Genomic DNA, 19614 nt, shown 5'->3' with positions numbered 1-19614 from the left:
CTCCTTTTGGCCTGTTTAGCCACCAAGTCACACTGCTGACTCATGTTCAGTGTGCTGTCTACTAAGACCCCCAGATCCTTCAGAACACCGTGCTGACTCTTAGTAATCACAGCCATCTGCTCTAGCTGCTCAAGGACCAATTGTCTGATTATTTGTTCTCAAATTTTGGCAGCTATAGATGTCAAGCTAATAGGTTGGTAGTTTCCTGGGTCCTCCTTTTTCCCCTTCTTGAAGATGGGGAAAACTTTTGCCCACCTCTAATCTTTTGGCACATCACCTGTTCTCCAAGAACTGTCAGAAATAATGGATAGTAGTTCAGAAATCACACCTGCAAGTTCTTTTAGCACTCTCGTGGCTTCCTGTATGGAGACAATCCATCTCATGCTGGGTCTTCCTCTTTTCTGGATGCCTTCCAGTTTCCCCAGCATTACTATCTTTTCCAGTGGCTCTTGTCTGCTCATAATGTGACCACAATACCTCCCCACCCCAACAGCAGTCCCATCCCTGGAGTCAGAACCAAACTAGACTACTCACATTTGACCATGACCATGTAAACATCTATGGTGCAGATTGGAGGCTGTGGCAAGCGTTCCCCTTTCTCTAGCAGGTCAGGAATGTCCCTCGTTGGGATGCCGTCATAGGGCTTTCCCCCAAATGTCATCAGCTCCCAAATGGTGACACCTTAAAGAGAAGAGTGAAAGTTTAATAGAGGCATACTGAAGAAAAAGAAGAGAAGAGCTGGTTTTTGTACCCCATTTTTTGCTACCCAAAGGAATCTCAAAGCAGCTTACAATTCCCTACACTTCCTGTCCCCACAACAGACACCCTGCCAGGAAGCTAAGGCTGAGAGAGCTCTGAGAGAAATGGAGGGCCCAAGGTCACCCAACTGGTGGCATGTGGAGTAAGGAATCAAACCTGGTTCTCCAGATAAGAAGCACTGCTCTTAACCACTACCCCAAGGTGCCACTACACCATGGGTCTCTTTGCAGACTCAGTGGTGAGTTATTGTGATATGAATTTTATGTTTTGGCTGTCAAGTTGCAACTGGTTTATGTTGACCCCGTGGATTTTCAAGACAAGAGACAAACAGTGGTGATTAGCCATCACCTTCCTTTGCTGGTTTTCCCTCCAAGTGCCAATCAGGTCCAACCCTGCTTTGATTCTGAAATCTGACAAATTGGGCTAGCCTGGGCCATACAGAACAGGGCAGTGTGATTTTAGTCCTTTCTTACTTTGCATTTATAGCCTGCTTGCTTCCATGATCCAGAACTCAAAGTGGTTTCTGACATACTCCCCCCCCCCCCCGCTTTTCCCCATAATACTCAAAGCAACAACCAGCTTGGGTCTGATATCTCACCCGTTAGGCTACATAATGGCAGCAATATCCCAATCATACCATAGCCCAATCATATAATGTTGATGGGGGCCATATATTGCCCAGGAGTCTGTAGATCGCAAGCAAATTGAAAGTGTGTTGCTAGAGTTTCAGATGCAAAATCTTGTTTTACACTTACATTTGTGACCAACATTGGTGAATCCAGTAACAACTAGCCTGCGTGACTCAAGTGCCATCCTCAGACCACCAGCATCTTTCCTCCTCTGTTACCTTTACCCTTCAAGAACACAGATATGCTGGCCTTTCTAAGGTTTACAAATGCTGATGTCAACGTCCTTAAATTACAGGTCTTCCTGTAGCTCTCCAAGCAGTTCTTGGACAGGAAGGAATTTTGACTCTAAACTAGCGATCCCCCACCTGTGGGCCGCGGACCACATGTGGTCTGTCGACTAATTGGAGGTGGGCCACGAAGGATGCCTTCTCCCCCCCCCCCCACGGCCCTTTACTTCATCCCCCCCGGCCCTTTACAACACACTTCGGGTGTCATTGTCTCCCATCACTCCCAGATGGGACCATCTCATTGCAGAGAAACAAGCTCAGGGTTCCCATTGATTTGTCATTGTCCTGATTTAAAATTTCCATGAAAATAGAATGTTCCTTATGTTCATTGTTGTGGCGTGTCTGTATCTTATTTTGAAGGGATGTTTAAACATTACCATAGCGATCAGAGAGCGTTAGGGCAGTGGTTGAGAGTAGAGGAGTAAACTACCTCCCCCAGCGGGCCTCAGTAAAATTGTCAAGCGTTGAGTGGTCCCCGGTGATAAAAAGGTTGGGGACCACTGCACCATAGGCAGTGTGATGCAGCGGTAAAAAAGGCAAATGCCATTTTGGGCTGTATCAACAGGGGCATCACATCAAAATCACAAGATGTCATAGTCCCATTGTATACGGCACTGGTCAGACCACACCTGGAGTACTGTGTGCAGTTCTGGAGGCCTCACTTCAAGAAGGACATAGATAAAATTGAAAGGGTACAGAGGAGAGCGACGAAGATGATCTGGGGCCAAGGGACCAAGCCCTATGAAGATAGGTTGAGGGACTTGGGAATGTTCAGCCTGGAGAAAAGGAGGTTGAGAGGGGACATGATAGCCCTCTTTAAGTATTTGAAAGGTTGTCACTTGGAGGAGGGCAGGATGCTGTTTCTGCTGGCTGCAGAGGAGAGGACACGCAGTAATGGGTTTAAACTTCAAGTACAACGATATAGGCTAGATATCAGGAAAAAGTTTTTCACAGTCAGAGTAGTTCAGCAGTGGAATAGACTGCCTAAGGAGGTGGTGAGCTCCCCCTCACTGGCAGTCTTCAAGCAAAGGTTGGATACACACTTTTCTTGGATGCTTTAGGATGCTTAGGGCTAATCCTGCGTTGAGCAGGGGGTTGGACTAAATGGCCTGTATGGCCCCTTCCAACTCTATGATTCTATGATTCTATGATTCTATAGCCCAAATGCAATTGTCTGAGTCCTGTACAACTGGTAATTTCATATTAGGAAACTGCATCTTAAGAGTTACCCCACAAGATTTAAAAGAAAACTGCAAAGCGGTTGTGGAGAAAAAACCTAAAACGTTTCCCTAAACTTATGGAAAATGTAGATTTCAGGGGAGGGGGGGAGTGGGGTACAAAAAGACCAAAGAAGCTTTATTATGATTTGTGTGCAGATACACCTCTTTGGATAATATCCCCACTTTTGTACCTCACTTTTGACTATCTGAAGGAGTCTCAGTAGCTTACAATTGCCTACCCTACTCAAAAAAAATTTGAGTCCGGTGGCACCTTGAAGACAAACTGAGTTTTATTCAAGTTACATGCTTTTGTGTGCAATCACACTCTCTCCTCTGCAAACTGTTTCTCTTCTAAAAAAAACTGTTTTCATTTCAGTCAGCTGGTGCTTTACCCCTCCTTTGCATATTTAAACTATCCCTTTGGGGAGCCTCTTCCGTAATCCTGGGGTGGCCACTGAAAAGACTCTCTCTCAGGGTACCCGCCAAGACCATTTACGCACTGGGAACTTCACTGCCCCAGCTCCTGTGCAGGAGCACAAATCAGGGGTGGATGAGGCACACTAGGCCAACTGCTCCCCCATGTGGGTGCAGGAAGAGGTGGGGCAACCTGCCACGACTAAAACTCCAGCCTGCAGCCCAGCATGAAACCTCCAGTGCATAAACGGTCCAAATGAGTGTTTTTCATTGACAGGACAGTCAGGAGAGGCTGTCTCCATTACCCAAATTCTCAGACAGGAGCCTAAGGGACAGGGTGGTCCGTAAGATATCCCGGTGCCACACCATATCGGACTTTAAAGGACCCTCAATTATACTCAGGAGTGGCTGAGTGGCTGAGTAGCCAATATAACGGCTGTAACATCAGGCTCACATACGACAGGCAGCTGGCCCCAACCAGTCGTCTAGATGCAGTATCCTGTGCTCACTGCAGGATCGTTGTAAGTAGGGGACACATGGGAGGAAAAGGATGGGAGAGTTGTTGGGAATAATAATTTAAAAAATAATAGTTCTGTTTTTTATCTCACAAAAAAAGCGGAGGGGGGGAGCCCGTTTCAAAATACATTTAAAAAACAACAACATGCTTCCTCTAAACCAGGGGTAGTCAACCTGTGGTCCTCCAGATGTCCATGGACTACAATTCCCATGAACCCCTGCCAGAAAACCCTGCTCTAAACCAGTGGTCCCCAACCTTTCTATCACTTGGACCGGTCAACGCTTTTACTGAGGCCCAGGAGGTTAGTCTTTTGCCGAGGGACATCACTGCCGCCTGAGCCCCTGCTCCATTTGCTTTCCCGCCGACTTCCCACTGCCCGCTGGGGGGCGCTGCCAGCAGCAGCTGTGCAGTGCTGCCACACTGAGGGGGAACCCCAGCCATGGCAGCCGCTGGAGAGCACCAAAGGTGAGCCGGCGGCAGAGTGGCAGGGTGTCATGGCCCCATCCCCAGACGGTGCCTCTGCACCACTGCCTGAGTTCATTCTGCCAGCCCTCAGAGGAAGAAGTGGAGGAGCTGGAGCAAAGCAGCACGGTGCTCCTTAGAGAGGCAAGTCCCGATAGGGAGCCACAACCAGGTCCCAGCCAGACAAGCACCATGCCCTCTGCACCAGCATTACCTCAGCCTGCAGCAACACCCCTGAACAGCCCAGACTCATCTCCAGAGCGCAGGAGGGAATGCAGGAGGACAACGTTGGCAACACGCAGGCAAAGTGCTCGGCTTAGACTACAGCAACAGGCTAGGTGGGGCTCAGGTGGGGCTCATTCATCGGAGGAAGGCTGAGTGCCAGGTGCAGCCACTTGGTGTGACAGCTCAGCTTTTTCTTAAGCACAGCCGAAGTGCTTCTCAGTGTGGGTGCAACCTTATGCACATGTCCACCCGTTGCCTTGACTGGTTTCCTGCTCCTCGACTCTTTGGCGAAACTCTGCTTGACTGATTCCCGGCTTGACCCTGCTTCACCCGACTAGACTACGCTTTGATTGAATGCTCCACAGATTCCCGGCTTGACCTTGGTAAAGATAAACGACAACTCTTTTGGTTCTCCTTTGGACTTCATCCACTAGCAATTCCTGATAAGACCCAGACTGGACTTTTGACTACTCTCTTGTACGCACTTTGAACTTGCTTGACTTTGTAGCCGTGCTTGCCCTTGCACTAACCCTGCGTGTGCCAGGCTAGGGCAGCACACAGGGCAGCACCCGAGGCAGCATCCGGGGACGAGGACGAGGAGGAGGCCCGGTATCGACTGATCAACGGACCGGGACCGGTTCGCAGACCGGGGGTTGGGGACCACTGCTCTAAACAACCTGTGTCCTCCCCTCCTCCCAGAATTCAATGCAGACACAGCATTGTTTTTCTGTTCCAAGTCACTCACAATAAGTGACTTTTTAAAAAAACGAGACCTAAAGTCTGTCGGGCTCTGAGTGGTGATGATAGTGCTGCGTTTTTGCGAGTATTTTCAAATGTCCTCAAGATTATCTTTTCTCTTTCAGTTAAGCAGGAAGATAAATAACACACGCAGCAAGCAGCTGAAACCATCCCCAAAGACCAACTTTAATATCAAAAAAAATGTTCTTCTGCCCCAGAAGCTGCTTTTGTGTGGAGTTTTTTTATTCTTTTATTTTAAAGGTCATTGAAGATATGCCGTTGGCCTGGGAAATCCTATTGTGCAGGCTGCCAGGCCGAACAAGGGGGGAAAGGAAGAAGGTGCACACACACGGGACAGATAGCCAAACTGGCAGAATGTCTTTCTCCCAAAGCCCCTGTTCCCTGCGATTGCTAGAAACGGCCATGCCTTCCAAGAATTTGGCTTTATTCCAGGGATGGTCAAACTGCGGCCCTCCAGATGTCCATGGACTACAATTCCCATGAGCCCCTGACAGCATTTGCTGGCAGGGGCTCATGGGAATTATAGTCCATGGACATCTGGAAGGTTTCAGTTTGACTACCCCGCTTTATTCAGTTGGTTCCCTTCTTTGAAAGAGAGCTGCACAAAACCAAGACAGATGGAAACCCGCACATCCAAGGCTACGCTGCAAGCCATACGACGGCAGTTGATTGCAAGCTGCTTCCTAGAGTCACCAAACTCCAACTGGTTTGGTCCTTCTAGCATTATAACTGATCTCCAGATGACACAGCAGGGTTGCCAACTCCAGACTGGGAAAAATCAGGAAACTTTGGGGGTGGAGCCTGGAAAGCGTGGGATTTAGGGAGGTAAGGGACTTCAATGGACCATAATGTCATACAGTCCACCCCATTATCACCAGGGGAACTGATTTTGTTGACTGGTGATGAGCTGTAATTCTGGGGGAAACCCAGGTTTCACCTGGAGGCTGGCATCCTTATGACAAAGATCAGTTCTCCTGGACAAAATGGCTGCTTTGGTAGGCAGACTCCGTGGCATTATTCCCGGCGGAGGCCCTCCCCTCTTGAAACCCCGCCCCCTGGGGGCTCCAGGAATGTTCTACCTCTACCTGAGGCCTGGAGTAGGGTTGCAATTAGATACAAAATACGAATTGGTGAATGGGATAGGCTGTGCAATAAAGTATACTAAAAAAAAATTATCTCAAAAACTGTTTTACAAAAACCTTCTCAATAATCTTCTCATTCACATCCGGTTTGTAGATTGATTATTTTAATTTCTCAGCATACAGAATGACAAGAACACTGGTTATGAATGTGTTTCATTCTGCTTCAGCGGATAAATGCATCAGATATATACATATATTCCTTCAGTTTGAATTCTTATACGACAGTCTCAACTCTGTATACACCCCACAAAGAATTGTACACTCTGCCACCTCCAGCAGGCTGGTGATCCCTGACCCCAGGAAACACATTTGACCTCAACCAAGGCCAGAGCTTTCTCCGTCCTGATGGAACAAGCTCCCTAAAGAAGTCCGGGCCCTGCCGGAGGTACCACAGTTCTGCAGGACCTGCAAAATGGAGCAATCCTCCTAGGCATTTGCTGGAAGTCCAACAGAAACAACATTTACAGGGCTCCCAGAACCCCTCCAGTCACACAGATGAGCCCCTGGAACAAACAAAAGGCCAACCTTGTTACTGTTAATGTTCCAATTAATGTTCCAATTAAGAAAAGATAGTGATAGACAACTGTTACTGTTACTACTGTTAGATTCAAATGGGAACCCGTGTTGGTCTGAAGTAGCACAATAAAATCAGAGGCCAGTGGCACCTTTAAGACCAACAAAGATTGATTCAAGGCGTGAGCTTTCGAGGGAAAGCACCCTTCGTCAGACTAAGAACTGACCATCATGACAGTGGGAATATATTTCTACTGTTAGGTCATGCCTCTGTTTGCTCAGGTAAGGCATTCATATGTAAATTTTCAGAGCCGCCTTCCTGAGTCACCTGAGCTCGACTAGCCAGCCATATCCAAGCCCTGATGCTATTGCAACAATGTCCATTGTTCATTGTATTTTTGTTCTTTGCCCATCATTTATTTATTTATTTATTTGAAGAAGAGGAAGAAGAAGAAGAAGAAGAAGAAGAAGAAGAGTTGGTTCTTATATGCCGCTTTTCCCTACCCGAAGGAGGCTCAAAGCAGCTTACAGTCGCCTTCCCATTCCTCTCCCCACAACAGACACCCTGTGAGGTGGGTGAGGCTGAGAGAGCCCTGATATCACTGCTCGGTCAAAACAGTTTTATCAGTGCCGTGTCGAGCCCAAGGTCACCCAGCTGGCTGCATGTGGGGGAGTGCAGAATCGAACCCGGCATGCCAGATTAGAAGTCCTCACTCCTAACCACTACACCAAACTGGCTCTCGGTTTGTTTATTTATTTATTATTTTGCTTGCCATGTTCTTTCCGTGGACCCCTAGAGGCAGGCAGGAATGATGACCAGGGGACCTGGGTGTAAACTGCATGGAACTTTTATTCCAACCCCAGATTGACTCAGTCCCTGCCCTCTACACAGAATGCGATTTCCGTTTGGATTTTGGGCGATTTCCGTTTGGATTTTGGGCGATTTTAATTTTCCTTCTGCAGTAAGAAGGATTGATCCGGAGTGACCCTACCTTTATTGTGCGATATCTCAGAGTGCTGTTAATCCTCAATATCCGGATTGGGAAAGAAAGCTCCATGGTAGAGAACCTCTGATAGGCTACACCTGGTCATGTGACACGCTTGCTTTAAAGGAGAAGCCCTTAATTTCTCTCAACTTCTGTCGGTCCCGGATTTTTTCTCCTTTCTCTGCCTTTTCCAATCCTCTCCCCCACCCCCTCCAAGAAAAGAAAGAGGCTCCCTACTTGGCTCCTCTCCCCCCCCCTCAAGAAAATAAAGAAAGAGGCTTGGCTCCCCCCCCCCCACCTTCTGAGCCTCCCTAACCACGTGCAGAAGACTTTCCTGTTTCAATGGGGAAGGGGGGGGGGAGAGGAAGACCCGAGTTCAAAGCGATCTGAATTCAACAGGATTGACAATGGAATAAAGAAAGTAAGTGCAGACTCTGCCCTGGTCGCATGGACTTAGGTGCTGCAGGCCTGTTCTGTAGGGTGAGAACTGGACGACTTTCTCTTCCTGCCAAACTTGTGTACATGACAAACCAGAGTCAGGCCATGGCCGGGCAGCTAGGAAATTTACATTTGAAAACAGACCATTTGACCCACTCTGCCTGTCCCACTAGTAACAAGTGTAAACAAACAGTTTAACCTTTTGACTGGCAGTCTGTGGCTGGCTCTTGCCAAGAGACAGTCCAACAAATCCAACCGCAACTGATGTGCCCATAACAATCTGCCAACCTGTCCTCAGCCATAAACCAAGGGGCAAGAGGGTCGTTATCTTCCTCTGGTGTCGCTTGGCGAAAGAGGCTGAGAAGAGCATGCAGCTGCTCATAAAGCCACCAGCATGCTCCGCCCCCACCCCAAGCACCCTGATGCACGCTGCCTTTTGGCCATGCTCTCCCACCATGTCTTCTTCACTGGCTCCCTGGCTTCATCAATGGCAGCCCTGGATGAGTCCAGGATGCTCTTTATTGGGCTTGCAGAAAACTAAATAGAAACGTTTTCAGTTGCAGATGGAAGACATTGAGAGATGAAGACTCCGTTAAATAAATTCCTTCCTTCTAGGTTTAGAAGATTTCTCCCAAGCTTCTCCATCCTTTAAAAAATGTGCTTGAGAAATTCAATTTTATCTACTTTCCTAGCAATGTTACAAATACTTCCTTTTAGTAATACGGGACATGCAAATTCACGTCAGAAATGATTAAGTTTCTGTACCCAGTGTTGCTAACACCAAATTCATGAATCAGCCTTCAATAAGCAATAAAATAAAAATAATTAACCAATCACAAACAACTCACATAGCGGCAACAGATAAGCATCAGTCTACAGCAGCATTTCCCCCTTTAAATCCAGAAAAAAGAGCTTTGCAAAGAGAGCAGAACTTGCAACAATGCCCAGAAACAAAACGGAAGCTTGTAAAACCAGGCAAACGGCAGCCCCTGAAAATCCCCGCTGCCCCACCGTTGTCTCCCAAGGCAGTGAACCTGGCCTTTAAGCCTACCCGGATTAGGCTGATGAGCATATTCCACTTGGCTTTAATGGTCCTATCTGAATTAAGCTTCATTTTGTTAGCCTATAACTATACGAGAAGCTATGCTGGATTTATTTTGTTACTAGTAATATAGCCCGCTGTACCTTGGATACAGCGGGCGCTAGCGGTGGCGTGGGTGCCTCCGAGTAGTGAGGGCGGCGGCGAGGCAGCGGTGAGGGGGGGGGGTGAAGTGTTGGCGGCAGCAGGGGGGGCAATGTGTTAAGACTAAGGGGGGGCGAAGGGGGGGGCAAAGTGTTAAGACTAAGGCGGGGGGGCGAAGTGTTGGCGGCAGCGGCAGGCAGCGGCCTGACGCGGCGGGAGGCGCTTTGTGCCTCCCGACGCGTCAGGCTGCCAGCAAAGGAGCAACTGCGAGCCGTGCTGCACGCGGCTCGCAGTTGCTCGGGGCTGGCAATCAGAGGGACCAATCGGCAGGCGCTTCCTCATCCCGGACACATCCCGCCCCAGAAACCCTTACCGGTTTATTTAGTCCGCGGCACCCGCGGTGCCACGGGCGGTGTTAAGATTATTATATTTATGAGGATCAGGCCAATACCTCATACACTTCCTCACTCTCTGAAAAACTGTGTTCAGAAACCAGGGGTTACAGAAAGCCCACATCGTGTTTTTCTTCTTCTTCTTGCCACCTCTGGCTTCAGCTTCCCAGCAGCAACTTTCACTTAGGAGATGTGTAGCTCCATTGTGGGCCAGGCCCACCTGCATGGCAGGGAAACTTCAATCCCAGACCTTTTCCTCTTTCTCTCACAGGGCAGCCCCCATATTGCCTCTTCTTTCCCGGATTCATTGTCTCTTTCTCATCCACCCCCAAACTTCCTTTTCATTCTCCTTCCTTCTTCAAGTATATTTACTCCTTATTTGTGTCGTTTATGCTCCACGTTGCTCCACAATGGGGACCGAGGCAGCCTTCAGTATCCTCCTCTTTCCTTTTATCCTCACAACTCTGTGAGGTAGGTTAGAATGAAAAAATGTAACTGGCCAAAATCATGCAATGAATTCCCATAGTTAGGTCCCATTGGAAAAAGAATAGAGCCTCATCTGCTTACAGGAAGCTTTTGTCATAGAGTTGGTGGTGATTCCTAGATCTACCCATACCCATAGATCTACCCATAGATCTACCCATGGTAGCTCTAGGACTCATCAGCAACTCTATGGTGAGAACTTCCCAGAGCTATCCTTTTCACTTCTAGGTATCTCTAGGAATCTCCAGCAACTCTATAGTAAGGTTTGTATTGAGCAGGGGGTTGGAATAGATGGCCTGTATGAAATAATCAGCAACTCTATGGTGAAAACTTTCTAGAGCCATCCTTATCACTTCTAGGAACCTCTTCGAATCACCAGGAAGTCTAAAGTAAGGACTGTATTGAGCAGGGGGTTGGACTAGATGGCCTGTATGGACCCTTCCGACTGCCTGTGAAGTAGACAAGCCTTTATTTTTCTTTTTAATTTTCCCCAGGACTCTGACCCCTCAGTTCCCTCCCACACATTGCCAGGCACTGTCTGGCATCCCTCATTATGCTTCAGGGTCACAGCGCTACCTGTCTAAAAGGAAAGGTTTCTTTTTCTTTCTCAAGGACCAGACAAAGTGCTTCCAAGTCAATGCTGCTTCTAGCAAGCCAGCATGCAGTCCTAAAAAGTGATAACATATTTCAAACGATAACAGCGAGACAGAACACTAACCATTCTTTTCAAATGTAAATCCTTTTAAAAGCCTCTGAAATTGTGGAAATCAAATGGCTGATAAGGATCTGCTTCACAACAAGACCAGCTAGAGCAGGACCATCCATCCTGACTGGCCTCTCAGACTGAGGCTTTCCTTTGCATGGCTGCAAGAAAGACTTCACAGGGATGTGAATTTGGGGGTCCCAAGCTGAAATTATACTCAAAATTAATTGCTTACGTTTGGCTGAGGGGCACCTGAGAAGACACACAACACTGTAGATTCCACAAGTAAGGGAGATTCATGTCTCACGATTGATCTTGGCAATGGAAGGAGCTAAAAATTCAATTCTTAAAAAAAAACCCTCTGAAAACAGGGAATCCAGGAATCCAGACACGTATACCACTATCCTGCTACCCTGATATAATGCTATCCAATCACTGATTAGAATCATAGAATCATAGAGTTGGAAGGGACGTCAGGGTCATCTAGTCCAACCCCCTGCACCATGCGATACACCCACAACCCTACCGCTTATCCACTGTAACCTGCCACCCCCTTGAATCTTCACAGAATCAGCCTTTCTGCCAGATGGCTATTCAGCCTCTGTTTAAAATTTTCCAAAAATGGAGAACTCACTATCTGCCAAGGAAGCCTGTTCCACTGAGAAACCGCTCTGTCCGGAACTTCTTCCGGATGTTTAGATGGAATTTCTTTTTAATTAATTTCATCTCATTAGATATGGTCTGTCCCACTGGGGCAAGAGAGAACAACTATGCTCCATCCTTTACACGGCAGCCTTTTAAATACTTGAAGATGGTTATCAGATCCCCTCTCAGTCGTCTCCTCTCTAGGCTAAACAGACAAAGCTCCCCCAACCTTTCTTCATATGTCTTGGTCTCCAAACCCCTCACCATCTTTGTTGCCCTCCTCTGGACACGCTCCAGTTAGTCTACATGATTAATAACAATAAAAATGAGGGCAAATGGCCTTGACAGCAGCCAAGCCTGATGTAAGCCCAGAAGCCCACCCATCATCTTCTGGCTAAGGAGGTAGGCTCGGCCATCTCAGATTCCTGTGTTGGAGAGAAGCCCCCAATGGAACTGATGTGGCATAGGAAGTCCGGGGCTGCCTTTCTCTTTCCTCCTCTCTCATCCTGAAGTCACACTGGAGGACATCATCCATGTTCATAGCAATACTCCACATTAGGGCATCCAAGTCCAACCAGGCCACTGGCAGGGAATAGGGGAGGGTGTACAGTTGCCAGATCCAGGTTGGGAAGCCAGGAAGATTTGAGGTTGGAGACTGGAGAGGACATTGTACCAGAGTCCCCCCTCCAAAGCAGCCATTTCCTGTAGTCTGGAGAAGAGCTGGATTTCTGAGGGATCCCCAGGCCCCACCTGAGGGCTGCCCCCAAGTCCCCACTAGCCAAATGCATTCCAAGTAGGTGAGGGCAGAAACAAGAACCTCGGGCAGTAGGTAATGACAAAAATAATATCCCCAGGTTATCAAAACTACACAGGAAAAATCCCCAACACTTCAAAAAACAACCCCAGATAACAAAAACAGTGACCTCCCTGAAATCTGGATAAAAATTATTACTAACACGTTTAAAGTGTGTACCTTAACAGGTGATGCTGAAGTTCAAACTTCAGGGCTCCTTCATCAGACCCGTGAGCTACCCAGCTATCTCTTCCATTAAAAAATGGATCACTGTCAACTGTGCAGTGAAAGAGCATGGCAAGAACATATAAAATGACTAATTATTATATATAAATACAAAGATTTAGATTTACCATAGCTCCAAACGTCGGTCTGATGTGTGAATTTTCTGTAATGGATGCACTCAAGAGCCATCCATTTAATGGGCATCTAGAGATATAAAAAAAGTAAAATAATAAAGAAAAATTATTATGTACGTAGTTGATTTAATGAGGTGAAACTGTTTCAAGTCCTGCGCTGGGTGATGAGTCTGCCTCGCCCACCTTTCCACCATCTGCGCTGTACTCTTTCTCGTCCCCTTCCAGCAGCCTGGCCAAGCCAAAGTCAGTGATCTTCACGTGATTTGGTGATTTCACCAGGACATTCCGGGCTGCCAAATCCCGGTGGACCAAGCGTCTCTCTTCTAGGTACATCATTCCCTAAAAAAAGAAAAACATTAAAAGAACATTGTTTGAGTAGACGAACATGGGAAGAGCAGTGTAGTGGTCCATCTAATCCAGCATCCTGTCTCACATAGTGGCCATCCAGTCCTTAAAAAGGCCAACAACAGGGCAGAGCAGTCAAGGCCTTCCTAAGAACTTAAGAAGAACCCTGCTGGATCCGAAGAGCACTAAATCCACTCCAGTTCCTCTGGACGGCCAATGACAGGGCAGAGAAGCTGAGACCTTCCCTGGATGTTGCATCTTGGCTCAAAGGAATAGTGCCTCTGAATGTGGAGGTTCCCCTCAGTCACCACAGCTAATAGTCATTGACAGACCTATCCTCCATGAATCTACTAATAACATCAGAAGACCCCTGCTGGATCGGTCTAGTGGTCCATCTAGTTCACCATCCCATGTCACACAGTAGCAAGCCAGTCCCTGGAGGGCCACAACGGCATAGAGGCTGAGGCCTTCCTAAGAACATCAGAAGTGCCCTGTTGGATCAGACCAGTGGTCCATCTAGTCCAGCATCCCATCTCACACAGTAGCCAACTCGTTCCTCTGGTCAGCCATCAACAGGACGTAGAAGTCAAAGCCCCCCAGTGATGCTAATTCATGGCTAGGGTTACCAACCTCCAAGGGGTGGCTGGAGCTTTTTTGAGATCAGAACTGGTTTCTAGGTGACAGCTATTAGTTTTCTTAGAGAAGTGGCAGCTTTGGGAGGTGGACTCTATGGGATTAATCCCTCCCCTCCATAGCACTGTCCTCCCCAAATCTCCAGGAATTTCCCAACCAGCAACCCTGCTTTTCCTGAATGTGGAGATTTCCTTTATTCCCCATGGCTGAATTTCCCCATAGCCCCTGATAGCCCTTTGCTCCACAAATCTGCCTATCGAAAGAACAAAACATAATCCATCAGAAGCATTCTCTCTAAATAAGAATGATATCCCTCCTCTTTCCTCTAGAAATTCACTCGAACCACTGAGGCAGTTTGTAATGGGTTTTCTCCCCTAAACCATTCCAAAGTTCGTGAGCTTGGCTTGGTCTTCCTGTGCCGGTCATTCATTCCCTTTACTTTTGACCTCAGACAGCTGATCTGGGGAACAGGCATGTGAAATGTGGCAAACAACCAAGGGCCTGCCAAAATGGCATCATCCTTTCTGATATTTTTGGCTTTCTTGTCAAAGTCAACTGTCTGAGCACTCATGCAGTCAGTTAACAAGTTTGCACAGGAAGCCATGCGGAGATCCTCTCCCAGCTTCCAGTTGTGCAGGTGGTCCATCTGACAAAATATGTCACATGCGCTGGCCTAAGAAATTGCTCTTGCTATCACATATATATGTAGAGTTGACCCATGTCCACAGGAACAATCCATATTAAGGTGTCCAGGTCCTTCATGGCCAGATCCAGGTTGGAAAACTCCTGGAGATTTGGGGGTGGAGCCTGAGGAGGGCAGGGACCTCATTGGGGAACATGGCCATTCAGGCAAGCCTCCAAAGGATCCATGTTCTCCAGAGGAACCGATCTCTGTAGACTGGGGTAAGTTGGGGATCCCCAGGCCCCACTTGGAGGCTGGCTTCCTTAGACCTCATTAGCCACATGCATTCCAAACAGACAGGGGCAGAAATGATGACCTGAATTATGAACCATAAGGCTCAACCTTCATCTGGAATTCAGTCATATTTACAAGAAAATTAGCAGCACTGAGAAGGAAGCAAATGGACCACACAAGAAACTTTTGCTGAGAGGAATCAACTGAAAAGTAACAGTTTAGCACAAGCACAAAAGGAGAATAGAATCATAGAGTTGGAAGGGGTCGTGCAGGCCACCTAGTCCAAACCCCTGCTCAATGCAAGATCAGCCTCAAGCATCCAGGATAAGGATCTGCCTGGCCACTGCTTGAAGACAGCCAGTGAGGGGGAGCTCCCCACCTCCTTAGGCAGCCCATTCCACTGCTGAACTAGACTCGTAGAATCCTGGAGTGGGAAGGGACCAACCCCCTGCTCAAGGCAGTATCTAGAGGGTAGTGCTTGAGAGAAATTTGTGAGATGCAAGGTAATGTCATTGTTCTGGATTTCCAAGAATCTGTTAGCTGAAGTAGGGAGAGGTGAAGCCTGCGGACAAAATAATGAGTTGACCTTGGGTTGTTCTACTTCAGTTGTGCTTCTTGGACCCAGTATTTCACGACAGCATTTTACCAAAACTTATTGAACCTCTTGCCAGACTACCATTTCTTGAATACATTTTTTTAGCCGTTTGCATTTTCAATTATAATGAGATAAAAAAATCAATGTTCAGTGCCTTTGTGGATGCAAACGTTTCGTAGGAAGTCATTTGTTTAGCAACCATGCAAGTGTCTTAATTGCTAAATTATTTGCCAAAATGGCCTGGACTACGTCTGCTTTCATTGTTCATGCCCTGACAGCAGACTCTTTTTTTGCTGTCAGCAAGAAATCTAGCATGATGGTTTATGATACTATCAACCAAAGATGCTATATTCATAATGCAGAGAATAAATACACCCTAGGGTAGAAACAGTTTTATAGAGGCATTTATAACATCAGCTGTGCAATTACAATCCACACTTCCAACAGTATGTTTGGCAATTACCCTTATTATATGTTAATACATGCATTCTGTGAATTTGCATAGAAGAATGATGGAATTATTTTGAAATGCCAATAAGAATGGCACTCATTGAGGGCAACTACATTTTTCGTGGTGAGAAATCTGTGAACCGCCATGGGTTCTTAGGAAAAGTGGTGGTATATAAACCGAAAAATAAAATCAAATAATAAGTAAGTAAGTAAGTAAGTAAGTAAGTAAGTAAGTAAGTAAGTAAGTAAGTAAGTCCAAAGAGGTCCCCAATATGGTGCCCATGCGTGCCATGGCAGCCACCAACTTCTTCCTGGAGCCCTGGAGCTTTCAGGAAGTGGGTGGGGTCAGGTAGGACTGTTGACTGGCAAGGTTTCTGATGGGTCATGGAGATGTGATTGAGCTGTGCTGATTTATAATTGCTTATAGCAGCAGCTGCCAACACAAAAGAAGGATCTTGTCTGCGTGTGAGTGAAAGTAAGCCATGACAGCCATTTTGTGGCTGGTTCTGCCTTCTGGAGCAGCCATTTTGGCAGCCATTTTGTAACTCCACCCCATGTGTCAGAATTCCAGAGGTTACTACCAGTTCAAAAAGGTTGGGGAACCCTGGTTTAGGCTAACGCAACCCCCAAATCTGTGAACTTTTTTCAGCTGTTGACGTGTTCTCTCCAGGAGAAACTTGTAAGGCTACAATCCTAAATAAACTGTCCTGGAAATAAACTCCACTGAATAGAATGGGACTTATTTCCAAGGAGTTATGCTTAAAATCGCTCCCAAATCATGCACATTTCTTCAGTTGGTTTCTCCATTAAAAATACACAATGGGCATGAATATCAGTCCTATACATGCATGAAACACATAGGTAAATAATCAGATGCAAAATGAGGAGTAGCATGGCCATGCTTGCTGCACTCTCCCCCAAAATGTTATGTCTCAATGTTCAATGTTCAATTATGTTGAAAATGTTTGAACATGGGCCTGATGGTTCATGAAGGTTCTGCATTTTTGCGTCCCTGAGCTGTGCACAAAGTCCCTGGGGGGAATGAGGGAGGGAAATGAGGGGTCAACAGAGAGCCATTATATTCCCAGGTATGATTCACCATCAGATTTTTTGAGGAGTGGGAGGAGAAGTGCTAAGCTCTCTGAATGAGATCACATTCCTTTTGTGGTTAATATGTTCAGCGGCTGTTCACACAATCGAGACTAAGATGGGGAAACAGCCTGACCCATTAAATGAGATAAATTGAAGCCCTTGAAGACCAACATTTTTTAATTCTGGGGAAACGCTTTTGTGCCCAGGCAGACCACTTCAAGTACTTTGGAAAAGATTTACAAAAGGGTAAGAGAGAAGGGTGCATTTGTGGGGGTTTAGTTGCCAGGAAGGGCTAGTTAGAGTCAAGATGCAGAAGTAATTTAGTGTTAAGTATAGGCAGCAGGACATTTCAGTTTTGTAAAAACCCTCCAACTAGTTTGGAGGAGCTATTGGTGGCCCTCTTTGTGCAAGAATGTGGATAAGTATGTGCAGGGTTGCCCCACCCTTCTCATGGCCAGATATGCTGTGGGTAAACCACAAGGGTTATAGCAGCCGCTGGAGACCCCCTTGAGATAGGGGTTATAGCAGCCCCCCTCTGCCCACGGCCCAAAAGCTTGCTTCGCTCTTTGTCCAACATGTGTATAAGTAGGACGGTTTGTTCTGCAAAGCCATGTACGACCAAGGATCTCAATTTGTTGTCAAGTTGTGGCAGGAGTTACTCAAACTTCTAGGAGTTATGCAAACCCTCAGTTCCAGTTATCATGCTGAGACCGAACTGCCAGACTGAGCGGGTAAGCCATGTGCTTGAGCAATACTGCCACTGCATTGTTAACTACCAACAGGATGACTGGACCAACCTAATTCCTTCCACTGAATTTGCTTACAATAACTTGGTCCATGCTAGCACTGGGATGCCCATTTTGAGGTAGTCTATGGCGCTCCTGGGGAGGGAAGCTATGGCAAATCTAGACAGCATCCTAAGAAGCAGAGACATTACCCTGCCAACAAAAGTGTGTTTAGTCAAAGCTATGGTATTCCCAGTTGCAATGTATGGCTGTGAAAGTTGGACCATAAGGAAGTCTGAGCCTCAAAGAATTGAGGCTTTTGAACTCTGGTGCTGGAGAAGACTCTTGAGAGTCCCTTGGACTGCAAGGCGAACAAACCGGTCAGTCCTAGAGGAGATGAGCCCTGACTGCTCCTTAGAAGGCCAGATCCTGAAGATGAAACTCAAATACTTTGGCTACCTCATGAGAAGAAAGGACTCCCTGGAGAAGAGCCTAATGCTGGGAGCGATCGAGAGCAAAAGAAGAAGGGGACTCCCTGGAGAAGAACTTAATGCTGGGAGCGATCGAGGGCAAAAGAAGAAGGAGACGACAGAGAATAAGGTGGCTGGATGGAGTCACTGAAGCAGTAGGTGCAAACTTAAATGGACTCTGGGGAATGGTAGAGGACAGGAGGGCCTGGAGGATCATTGTCCATGGGGTCGCGATGGGTCGGACACAACTTTGCACCTAACAACAACAACGGCAGGGGTAGTCAACCTGTGGTCCTCCAGATGTCCATGGATTACAATCCCAGCTGGCAGAGGCTCATGGGAATTGTAGTCCATGGACATCTGGAGGACCACAGGTTGACTACCCCTGGTCTACGGAACTGACATCCTGGCAGCCCATGACTGGACTCCCGATCCCACTAACTCCCCCAAATTGAAAGCATAGGCTGCTCACATCCAAAGTTCCTGGCCAACTATAGTATCTGTCTTGGAGTCAACAAAGGCTGATTACAAACTTAGAACGGACAAGAAACGGCTCCCAGACCTCCCTGGCATGTAGGGAACAAAGCCTATTTATTCATGAAATATCTTCACTGCCAGCAACCATCCCGAAAACTGGAGCTTAAATTTGTCAGCCCATTTACAGTTTCATGCCTGATAAATGATGTCACTGTTGAACTTACATTTCCTAAGACTTATTAAAATGTTCATCCTGTTTTCCACTGCCAAATACTCCACCATGCTCTGGACTCCCTGAATGCATGCAACCCCAATGCTCCCATTCCTATCTATGTAAATGAGTACATTCCCTGTGAAGTCAACAAGACTCTAGATTGCATTGGGAAAATATCCAGGACCTAGCTGACTAGAAAGAATTTCCTGTGAGGGAATGGGAGGGGTGGATGCTTCCCATGTGTGGGCCCCCAAGTTGGTTCAAGATTTTCACTCTGCATACCCTCTGAAACCCACTGCGTCGGCAGAGTGAGAATAAATTTGGTGGGGCGGGATGTTAGAATGCTTTGCTTCTTCCATTTATTTTGATTCTGTTTGATGAGTAGATCTAGTTTGATGTGTAGATGCGGAAAGTTTATTGCACCCAGCTACCTTTCCTTCCTTCTTCCTTTCACACCTCCTTCCCTCCCACACACACATCCATCTTCCCTATCTCCAGAATGCAGCACCATAACCACAAGCCCCTCACCATCTGCCTAGTCTGTTCCCTTGAAAAAAACTCCTGTGTTTCTCTGGTTCTGATGGGAGGGGATGCAGGGAAAGTGGTTATATGCTGTGCTTGTTCTATTGTACCCCAGTTCCATTAAGGTACTTGTCAGGTTCACTTGCTTGCTTCAAAATAAGTGCAACCTTTTGCACCAAGTCAAGGGCTGTGTTTTCTAAGCAACTGAAGAAATCTGACACAAGGAACTTGATATTACTTCTGGGTGACATCAGCACATCCAGTTA

The 19614-nt window shown here is 47.0% G+C and overlaps 1 protein-coding gene across 4 annotated transcripts in view; it reads right to left on the bottom strand.

Moving 5' to 3' along the window:
- The window catches only part of ERBB4 (erb-b2 receptor tyrosine kinase 4), a 918733-nt gene that overhangs the window by 43927 nt on the left and 855192 nt on the right, over window positions 1-19614 (bottom strand). For all 4 annotated transcript variants that reach the window (XM_077319331.1, XM_077319333.1, XM_077319330.1 and 1 more), the window contains exons 21-23: window positions 13093-13248; window positions 12904-12979; window positions 535-681 (exon numbers count right to left, since the gene is read on the bottom strand). In XM_077319331.1, coding sequence (XP_077175446.1) covers window positions 535-681; window positions 12904-12979; window positions 13093-13248 — 379 coding nt within the window. The remainder of the gene's footprint in view (window positions 1-534; window positions 682-12903; window positions 12980-13092; window positions 13249-19614) is intronic.

The sequence above is a fragment of the Paroedura picta genome, chromosome 2 (assembly GCF_049243985.1).
Source record: "Paroedura picta isolate Pp20150507F chromosome 2, Ppicta_v3.0, whole genome shotgun sequence".
NCBI lineage: Eukaryota > Metazoa > Chordata > Lepidosauria > Squamata > Gekkonidae > Paroedura > Paroedura picta.
Note: the sequence above shows the minus strand (reverse complement) of the source record. Positions and strands in the feature narration are given on the sequence as shown.